This window comes from Solanum verrucosum, unplaced genomic scaffold (assembly GCF_900185275.1).
Source record: "Solanum verrucosum unplaced genomic scaffold, falcon-dt-bn FXZP01000221.1, whole genome shotgun sequence".
Lineage (NCBI taxonomy): Eukaryota > Viridiplantae > Streptophyta > Magnoliopsida > Solanales > Solanaceae > Solanum > Solanum verrucosum.
In genome coordinates, this window is record NW_026020400.1 from 375,688 (window position 1) to 387,392 (window position 11,705).

At 32.7% G+C, this 11,705-nt stretch overlaps 1 protein-coding gene across 1 annotated transcript; it reads left to right on the forward strand.

Moving 5' to 3' along the window:
- The first annotated feature begins 10,271 nt into the window (after window positions 1-10,271).
- Window positions 10,272-10,883, forward strand: LOC125839851 (uncharacterized). The gene is made up of 2 exons (XM_049518839.1): window positions 10,272-10,483; window positions 10,529-10,883. The coding sequence occupies exons 1-2, from the start codon at window positions 10,272-10,274 to the stop codon at window positions 10,881-10,883; spliced, it is 567 nt and encodes a 188-aa protein (XP_049374796.1).
- Window positions 10,884-11,705: the final 822 nt, after the last annotated feature.

Consider the following 11,705-nt stretch of genomic DNA (forward strand, 5'->3'; position numbering starts at 1 on the left):
TTCCTTTATTAGTATTATCTCTCATGAATTGAATTATATTAATCTGTCTCATAAGGGAAACTATCTTTTAAATTGAATGAAACTTATCTGTACATTAGCGTCTAAGTCATTTATTCTGAATAGAATTTCAAGGTTGGTTAGTGGATGGACATAACGGTTCATTGAAAGTGAAGTCACTACCAACATGTGAGTCTTGTTTAGAAGGAAAAATGACTAAGAGACCTTTCCTCTTAGAAAAGGAAAAAGAGGTAGTGATAAGTTATAATTAATCTATTCTGATTTGTGTAATAAATGAGCATTTGGGCAAGAGGTGAATTTGAGTATTCTGAGTTTTCAAGAAAGTTACTCATGATATGGATATATTTTTTGATGCTTTGTAAGTCTAAATGTCTTGATAAAGAAAATATTTAAGACACATGAAAATAGCATCACGAAAAATATATAAAGTCACTGCAATCTGATTGTAGTGACATAAACCTCTCTGCAGAGCTCATAAGTCACTTATCTTATAGAATAATTGCTTTTCAAATGTCTACACCAGACACTCTATAATAGATTGATGTAGAAGAGGAAAGAAGTAGACTATTATAAAGATGATAAGATTAATTATTGACTTATTATTAGTTATTTTGTTTCTTTTGGGATAGGTTCTAATAACTACATATCACATTTTGAATTCAATTTCTTTCAAATCAGAACCTTGAACAACTATAGAACTAGTTGGATTTGAAGTAAGAGCCCGTTTGGATTGACTTAAAAAAAGTAACTTTTAAAAAGTAATTTTTCAAAGTGCTGGAACTTATTTTTAAAACAAGTAGTTATGTGTTTGGATAAAAGTGTTGCAGTTGAAAAAAAAGTTGTTGATGTGTTTGGCAAATAAGTGCTGGTAAACACTTTTTTTTTATCAAAATGTTTGAAATACCTTTTAAGTTGTTAACATGATGAAAAGTTGATTAATTTAAGGTTTTTATGCTTTAAAAAAAATTAAAACAAAATTAAGTTATATTTTACATCCATAAGTAATAATATTTTCCTATCATTCACATATTTCTTTACCACCACAAATTATTTATAAGAGGAATAATAATAAGAGGAATAATAATAATAATAATAATAATAATAATAATAATATAATAATAATAATAATAAAATAGTAATAATAATAAAATAATAATGATAATAATAAATAATAATAATAATAATATAATAATAATAAAATAGTAATAATAATAAAATAATAATGAAAATAATAAAATAATAAAATAATAATAATAATAATGATAATAATAAAATAAAATAATAATAATAATAAAATAATAATAATAATAATGATAATAATAATAATAATGATAATAATAAAATAATAATAATAATAATAAAATATCACATATTTCTTTACCACCACAAATTATTTATAAGAGGAATAATAATAATAATAATAATAATAATATAAAATAATAATAATAATAATAATAAAGATAATAATAAAATAATAATAATAATAATAATAAAAAAATAATAATAATAATGATAATAATAAAATAATAATAATAATAAAATAATAATAATAATAAAATATATATATATAATAATAAAATAAAATAAAATAATAATAATAAAATAATAATAATAATAATAATAATAATAATAATAATAATAATAATAATTCAATATGGGCAATTTGGAAATTGTATAAAAGAATTAAGGGCAAAAAGGTAATATACTTGGTCAACATAAAAGGGCTATTAAGTTAAAAAAAAAAATAGCTCCCCTCCCCTAGCTTTTAGCTTTTGGCTTAAAATAAGTCATTTTTGATTTAAAATAAGTCACTTTGATAATTGCCAAACACTCTAATAAGTCAAAACTGGTTTTTAAGCCAGTTTGACCAGCTTAAAAGCCCATCCAAACAGGCTCTAAGTCTAATCTGTGACATGTTCAGATATAGGATTGTTGAGTTGGAGAATAAGAAAATTGAAATTAAGAACGGAATGTGTGTGTTAATTAGATATCCTAACGAATGAAAGAAGGTTTATTATAGTGTCCTAAAGAAATAAGACATTTGTTAACACAACTGTCTGATTTCTAGAAAAGGATCATTTAGTAAACCATGTTCATAGAAGTAAACTAGTTTTACAGGAATTGAACAAAGAAATAACAAATAAGTCAATTATAAATTCAGACGCTCAAAAACATCAAATTGATATGTCAGAAATGGGAGAAACGTTGCTAGACATAATAAAACTACTACCTCAAGTAGTGGAAGTGATGTTGAGCAAATTGAAGAACACTACATGAAAAGTTGTTAATATTTCAATATCGAAAGATTTTGAAAAATATATTAAGACTCAAGATCATGAAAGTGTGATTATGTAGTGCTTAGTCGTAGTGGGAGAATCATAGCGAAGATTGATTTGTTTTGTATGCTTGAGAGTACTTTTATGATCTGAAAAGAAGTACACTCTTGGAAGGTGGAGGGTGGAAGGTTTCATGAGAAGCTATCTCAAGATCTAGTACAAAATCGATTTGTTACGACGAAGCACTACTAGACAAAATTGCATGAGAAAATAGAAATAAAGGAATGCTTGTGAAAGTTGTAAATGCATAGTTAAGAGTCTAAGTGGGAGATTGTTAGGGTATATACTATTAATCATGTGTTTAGACATAGTATTCTAACAATTTTCAAGATTAAATATCTAAGTGGGAGATTGTTAGGGTATATACTATTAACCATGCATTTACATATAGTACATTATAACAATTGTGATGGTTAAAAGTCTAAGTGGGAGATTGTTGGGATATATACTATTAACCATGTGTTAAGAAATAATATTTATTATAGAATAAATATTTGCTCAATTTTAATAGATCATATATTCGTTTATGGTGTCTATTTACTTATATAGTAGATGATTTAGTGTGTAGAGTTTTAGCTTATACACAGAGGATTAAATCATCAGTTCTTATAAGTATTAAGTTTTTTGTTCACAATCTAGGATGGAAATTGGACATACCGTCGGTACGATTGTAGCACAAGATTATAGGTAATTTATCTTGATTATGGGAACGATTTAGTTCCAACTTCTTGTGCTAGTGCATTTTGTATGTATTGAACGAGACCGAGTAGAGATAGTTGTTTTAGACTGACTGACAAAACATATTCTCTAAACTATTAAATGTACTTATATTCTTAATCCTGATATAACTATTATGATCTGTATATATTAATTATCGTTTTGATTTATTAAAAGGTGAGATTCTGAGATGGTCAATATGTCTGGTAAGTTGGATGATAATAATATATATTGGTGAGATAATAAGTTAGTTGATGGAATCCATGTCTCGTTATAGAGATTGATTGATATGCCTTTTTGAGAAACTTAAAAGTTTTCATCGTGTCAAACCTTGCAAGTGGATTTATGAATCTGACACATGAAATAAGTTAAGTAGTGCTCTAAAGGAAATTCATCATTAAGTTAAATTCGTCAGTAATTTAAGTTATTGATTAGTATCTGAAATCTTAACATGGGGAATTACATAAGTGTTTAATAGAGAATTACGAAATATAAATAGAGGAGTACAATTACGAATTTCTAGTGGAATGATTTGTAATTTATTATGGTAAGAATAATTCAAATTAATTATTTGGAATTATTTCCATAATAGGAAGCCTCAGTAATTAATTTTGTGGTCCCTCCAATGCCCATATTTAACTAGAACTCAGAATCCTAATTCTAAAGGGAAAGGGGAGAGGCGTTAGTTTTCTTATAAAAAGAAAACTAGCGTGTATTTTTCGGTTGAAGAAAAATAACGTGTGTTTGGTTCTCCTCTTTGGACTATGAAGAAATCTCTATAATTAGGGATTCTTCTAGCCCTAGATTGATTAGTTTTCTATTCATACTTGCCCACCCAAGTATTGAGAGAGTTCGGATGTGAAATTGGGATCACTGTAGAAGACCATAGTTGATGGCTATCTTGTGGATTCGCTTGAAGATATCTGTTCACGCTTCAAGAGGTATTTATCGAATTAAGTTCCAGCAAATTTATGTGTTCTAGCATGATTATGTGTTCTAATATAAACGTATAAGTTATCTATTATTCATGTAAGCAGTAAGATCCTGATATGCTTTCGCTGTGCATATAGTTTTCCAACAGCAGATCCTGTCAAAGTGGTGGGGCTTCTTTCAGCTAATAAAAGGATTTTTTCCTACCTTTCTTGATTATATAGTTATGTAAGAGGGTGGGGATACCAGCGGAAGAGGTTGAAGTTGAAGAAGAAAATTCAAAATTGTACTTCTCCAAAGTTGGATATGAATTTGCTTGCTAATTATGAATGTAATAGACCATTCTTATGTTCGTATATTATTTTTTCCTTATTAAGAGTAGCTAAATCTCTAGTTAGGGGTGTGTGTGCGTGATGTAGGTCTAGATTCTAATGGGTAATATTTAATTAGCTCTTAAGTGTATTTTTTATACATGGGACCTATTGATGCTTTCAAGTTCTAGTCTAAAAATTAATGGTTGCAATCATTGATTGAACTCTCTAACTTTATTTTGGATTAAAAAAGCAAAATAAGGTTGGATAAGGCTTCATTAGTGAGCACTAGAGAAATTTTTCACGAGATTAGAGCTAGAGATAGTCTTATCTCATTTATTTCTCATTTAAGGGTAGAGCTAGAGCTAGTCTAACCCACTCAAGCAATGTTTGGTGTTTTGTTTGCATCGTATTAGAGTTCATAAGAATCTGAGATATACACATCGTTTAGTTTGAAAGAATATTGGATATAATATAGACCAAATGTTATCCATGTGTTTGATTGATTTAGAATTCATTAATTATTGCCTATTAAGTTGAAGCCCGATCGACATTGCACACATTCCTAGTTGTCTTCATCTTGTTGAAACTCTTTTTTGTTGATCTCTTGATATTGACTAGAAATTGAATCAAATATTGTTATCCCAAAGCCTCCCAAATTTTACATTATTGTTTTATATTACATCATGCTAGTTAGTCTTGGGTTGAAAATCAAATAGAGGTTAATCTTTTCTACCAATCTTTGTGATTTGATCCCAACTCATATAAAATTGGGTATTATTTTTGTTCACGATCACCTATACGTTAATTGCGACTTGCGAGGTATAGTTGAGCATTATCACACATCATAAAGAAGCACAAAAGTTACACAGGACTTCACATTCGTAGCAACCATCTCCAAATATAGATACGTATGACCATAAGCATCGTCAGACATATTATCATTGTATCACACTCTTTGGTTGATTTGTACGCACATGCTAAGGGTTTTATTTATGCCCAATATAATTGTCATGACCTATAGGACTCTAAAGTATTGACAAAAGGGGAATTTTTGGACCATAAGCATCGTCAGATATAGATATGCCCAATCTATATCTATATATATGTGTGTGTATGAAAAATTGATCATATATTAAGTTTGCCACCCATGAACCATAACCTTTAATGGTGCGGCTGGGAAAAGGTTGAATCCACCACTCTGGCGTCAAGGGTTTGAAACCCTTTGTCTGCACTATTTTTTTGCCTTTCATTTTTCATTAATGTGTGCAAGGCTTCAATTTTTGTTTCCCTTTAGTTCTTCCTTATTTGCTATTATTATTGCATTTATTAATCCAATTGACTATTTTTTACTTTAATTATTTCCTATTCTTTTAAAAAAAATCTCTTTCACTAGTATTTGTCTCTTGATATTAGCATTGCTTGTGTATTCTATATATTAATTATTAATGAGTATCAAATTTTGAATATCGTATAAATATTAATAAAAATATATTTTAATAGTATTTAAATTTAAAAAAATAAAGTTTTAAAAATGATGAATATTATTAGGGAAAATGTACAAGTACCCCCCTAGACTACGTCCGAAATTCCAGAGACACACATTAACTAAACTAAGGTCCCATTACCCCTTGAAATATTTTTTTTTTGTAATTTTGTGCACCTTTTTGGCTTTCGTGGCACCCAAATATCTCCCACGTGCCTCAATTGTGTGGAGTCACGGAGTGTGCCACGTAAGACAAAAGATATACAAAATTACAAAAAAAAATGTTCAGGGGGGTAATAGGACCTTAGTTTAGTTAAAGTGTGTCTTTGGGATGTCGGTCATAGTTTAGAGGGATACTTGTGCCTTGTCTCATATTATTATGTTGGAGGTTTTTTAATTTAAAGGTTTTTATGATCTTTTATGTCATGCTAAGCAGGTTGATGCTATACTTTTTTTATATTTTCTCTCAAATATATATCTTAAGCGAAGACGACTCGGTTGAAACTATAATTTTTTATATTTTCTCTCAACTATATATTTGCAATAACACGTTGAGGCAATGAATTATGAATATTATAAAGTAATGATATTAGACGACTTATACAGGTTCAAATTTTTAAGGTGGAGAATCTCTTATTTTCTCAAGGTTTTAGAGAATACAATCTCTTATTACTACTAAAAAAATTGAACTACTTACGTATATTTAATATTAGAATATCTAATTTTTTTTTTTACTAAATATGCATATTTGATCAAGTCGTTTATAAATATCGGTAAATAGAAGGAATCGACCCGTTTATCCTATTTAAACATGCGGCACCTACAATCATCGAAATCTGGATTCGCCTCTGGCTCCCTGTAGCAATTAGCTTCTGGGAATACAATTATGAGCTAGTTTTTTTTTTCAACTAAAGGATAATTACAAACTAGTATATGGTTATATACAAAAAATTTAAATCTTTGCTCTTAAATTACCCAGACATTTAAACATGGCCACTGAATTTTTAAGTTTACAGCTATGTAAATAGCAAAATAAATAAAAAGATTAAAAAAAAAAAAAAAACTTATGGAGGGACGGGGCAGGGCAGAGCGGGTTGAGGTTATAGAAAAACACTATGCGGGGAGGGTTAAAATTTTTATAGGTTAAGATCAACCCGCCCTGCCCATTTCCATTTCTAAAATCAAATTTGTTGAAATTAATAGAAATTTATGGGTTAAGTTTAACGCATTCCCTTCTTCATAATTTTTAGTATTTCACTGTTTTTAATGACTGTTTTAGCATCCATCTGCAAGTTTTTCTACTTACTTTTTAAAAGCTTCAATTTTTTTAATCTATGTTTTCCTTTGCATAGACGTTTCAAGACATATATGGATCTGATGCCACCATGATCTCTCAATGGTTCTTCGTCCTGTAGGGTCCCGAGTGAGATTTATGCTCATTGTAGCCACTTCTTAGGTTTTTTCACTACTGTGTTTACTTGCTTCTTTTTGTTAGGATAGTTTTAATATAAAGGGAAAGTTCTCACATTGGTGGAGAAGCCATTTTTTGGGTCCTTTTAAGGTCTAGCCCATTTAGACTATTTGTAACACCACGTATCCGAAATAGGGTCAATAGCACTCTTAGTGAGTTGTAGGCGCCAAGCCACGAGGGTCACCCATGGCCCGTGGATGGGACCACGGACCATAGGAGTGGTCCGTGGATGGGCTCCCCAAGACAGACCGGAACCACGGCCTGACCAACGGACCGTTGGTCACACCACAATCTGTGGTTCGATGGCCCAAATTCCACTTTCTGATGACCAACTATGGTCCACCAGGATAGGTCGTGGGTTAGACCACAGGCCGTTGACTGGGGTCCGTTGGTGGACAACTGACAATTAGTTTCAGGGGTAGTTGGGTCTTTTCCTAATTATTTTATATTGGTACTATGTCGTTTTGCCTATGTCTAGGACCCCTATATAAAGGATTTCAACCCCCAAATTAGTTCATTCAACTCATTCTCTCAGAATCACCAAAAGAAACCTAAAGTTCTTCCTCTCCAAATATTTCTCTCTAGAACTTGAAGCAAAAGAAAGAGCCCAAACTAGGATCAAGGTCAAGTCTCCATTCCTCAAGCATTTGTGGGCTTTGATATCAAGATATGATGGCTCATTATCCATGGAGTCCTTTCTTCCATGGAGTCCCCAAGATTACCCAATTGAAAAGTAGAAATTCCCCAAATTGAGTTAGGATTTTCTTCTAATATTGTGGGTCTTGATGAATGTTGATCCAATTGATTGGGTTGTGATTGAATTGATAGGATTACATGTTTTTAGGTTGAATTTACATGTTCCCATGCTTAACCCATGTTTTAGGTTGAGATTGATATAATTGGGTTTGATGCCATAAAAGGAGAATTAATGGGTTTAGATGTATTCTTATAGGATTGATGAGATACATTGGAATTGCTTTGAGATTAAAGCATATGTGATGATTATGATATGAGTTTCTTTGAGGGTGAAGCATATATGATGATTATGAAAAGTAGTGCTTTGAGAGTGAAACATATATGATGAATTGTTGATTATTGATGTAATTGTTGTGGAATGGATAGTTCCCAATTGAATTTCTTATGTATGTATGTGAAAGTCTTTCTCAAATTGAATGATTCTAGGTTGAAAGGATGGCTCACCCAAAATGAATCTAAGCTAAAGACTAAGAAATTGATGAAGCTAGAAGAGATTATCCTTGACCTCTAAATTAGAAAGATATGAAGCGATTACCCATATTCCTTAGGATAGAATAAGAGGCGATTACCCTTATTCCTTGAAGTTAAACAAGTGGCGACTACCAATGTTCTTAAGATATAAATTGGACAAGAGGCGAGTACCCATGATCCTTATAGAAAGACAATGGGAGGATAAAAATGTCACATGATGTTGGACTAGAGGTGAGTACCCATGATCAAAATGTAAAGAATGACTAAAGGCCACTACCCATGCTCCTTTATAATAAGGCAAGAGGCGATTCCCCATGTCTATAAAAGATAAGCTGGACTATGTTATGATAGGTGATGAACTTGGATTGTTGCATGAGTTGCCTTCCATGATGAGGAAGGATTATTTGAGGTTACTTCAAGAAGTATTCCTCTTAAGTTAAAATAATCTATTATGTGCATTGATTATGCTTTTATGACTTATGTTGTCTAACTCTTATGTTTATGTTGATGTTTATACAAGCTATCATATTTAGTACATTTTTGTACTAACCCATACTCTTGCCTACATTTCCTATCCAAATGTAGGGTCCAACATTCCCAACTCTCATCCCCGTGGCTAGGATCTATACTAGTGGCATGGTTGAAAATTTGTGAGTCCTCATAGCATTCGTGGATGTGATCAGTACTTTTCTTATGTTCTTTTCATCTAGTATTGAACATTATTGTGTGGGTTGTGTCCCAATGATTCTATTGTATTAGATGGTTTTTAAGACAAGTGTATTACTCTTCTGCTTCGTTTAATAAAGACTTTGATTGTGTTGAAAATGTTTTAAATTTTTACCTATTTTCTATTGTCTTGACTATGAATGCTAATTGGCTTATATGAGGCCTCTCAGGGTATTGTATGCCATGTTACATCTAGGGGGTACCCCTGGGTCGTTACAAACTGGGTATTAGAGCACAAGGTTTAAAATGGTTCTAGGATGTCTCAAAACCACGTCTAATAGAGTCTTGTTCATAAGTGTTAAGCGCGCCACATCTTATGAATGAGAGGCTACAAGATGCTTAGGAAACTTCACTTCTTCATTTCTCTAAGTCGTGCGGTAGAATTTAACTCTATAAGGTCTCTCTCCTAATCCTTACCCAATGGTCTATAGGATATGACTACTTGAAGGGCCTATGCTAGAAGGACCAAAGGAGAAGACGTTGGTCAACGAGCTCCTCCTCAAGCTCCTTAAGATTCATTTGACCCTTTGACCGAGCAAGTGGCTAATGCGGAGTTTAGAGCCGCTTTTCAAGTTGGCTCAAGCCGTGACGACCCAAGGTAATAGGGATGTTCGAACACCGTGAACCCAAATGAGGGTACATCGACATCTAGAGTGAGGGACTTCACAAGGATGAATCCTCCAGAATTCTATGGTTCTAAGGTTGAGGAAGATCCTCAAGAGTTCATTGATAAGGTTTACAAGGTGTTGACTATTATGGGAGTGACTCTGGTGGAAAAGGAGGAATTGGCCTCTTATCAACTCAAAGGTGTGGCTCAAATTTAGTTCAACCAATGGAAAGAAGCAAGACCAGCAGATGCGAGTCCCCTATAATGGGAAAGGTATAAGTTTGCTTTTCTTGATAGGTTCTTTCCTCTTAAGACGAGGGAGGCGAAAGTGCTTGAGTTCATCAATCTCCGACAAGGAAATATGAGCGTGAAAGAATATTGCTTAAAATTCACTCAATTTTCAAAATATGCTTCTTCTATAGTATCCGACTCTAGGGCAAGGATGAGTATGCTCATTTCGCGTGTGTCCGACTTTGTAGTAAAAGAGTTCTATACGGCTATTCTTGTCCATGACAAGGATATTTCTCGTCTTATGGTTCATGCCCAACAGATTGAAAAGGAGAAACTTAAGGAGAGATCTAGGGAGAACAAGAGGCCTAGAAACGGTGATGCTAATTTCTCTCATACTAGGTCTGATGGACATGGTCGTCCTAGGTATCGACAAAGGTTTTTCGGGTAAGGTTCCTCTAATGCTCCTAGATTCAACAAGGAAAAGGTGTCTAACCCTAAACCTCAAGGAGGTGGTAATGGGTCTTCTTTGCCTAATTGTGCTAAGTGTGGAAGAAATCATGAAGGTATAGAGGGTTCCAATGCTTGTTTTGGTTGTGGTAAGATGGATCACAAGATAAGAGATTGTACTACAGTTTCTAAGAAGGAGGGAGATAGTCGTCGTAGGGCTCAACCCTATCCTTCATCCGGTCCAAGTGGCTCGGGTTTGAATGCTCCTAAGAAAAATAGGTTCTATGCTCTTCAAACTCGTGGTGAACAAGAGGGTTCTACCTATGTGGTTACCAGTATGATGAAAATCTTTCAACTTGATGTCTATGCTTTATAGATCCCGGTGCTACCTTGTCTTTTGTGACACCATATGTGGCTATGAGTTTTGATGTGCTTCCTGATGTGTTGTTAGATCTTTTTTTGTCTCTACTCATGTTGGTGTTTTTGTGGTGGCTAAGAGGGTTTATAGAAAGTGTCTTATTTCCTTATCTCATAGAGTTACTCTTGTTTATTTGGTAGATCTTGACATGCTAGATTTTGATGTCATTCTTGGCATGGATTGGTTGCACTCTTGTTATGCTTCTATTGATTATAGAACCCGTGTTGTCAAATTTCAGTTCTCAAATGGGCCTATCCTAGAGCGGAATGGGCGAAATTATATGCCTAAGAGTCAGTTTATTTCTTGTCTTAAAGCAAGAAAGCTGATTTCTAAGGGTTTCATGTACCATCTAGTATGGGTGAGGGATATGGATTTTGAAACCCTTTCTCTTGAGTCGGTCCCCGTTGTTAGTTAGTTTTTGGATGTTTTCCTAGATGATCTACCCGGTATTCCTCTAGAAAGGGAAATAGACTTCGGTATTGACCTTCTCCCAGATACGTAGCCTATTTCTACTCCTCCTTATAGAATGACTTTGGTAGAACTTAAGGAATTAAAGGAACAATTGAGAGATTTGTTGAATAAGGGTTTCATCCGACCGACTATCTCCCCATGGGGTGCTCTAATTTTATTTGTTATGAATAAAGATGGCTCACTCGGAATGTGTATTGACTATCGACAATTGAATAAGGTGACCATTAAGAAAAAATATCCTCTTCCAAGGATAAATGATTTATTTGACCAGCTTCAATGAGCAAGTCATTTCTCTAAGATTGATCTTCG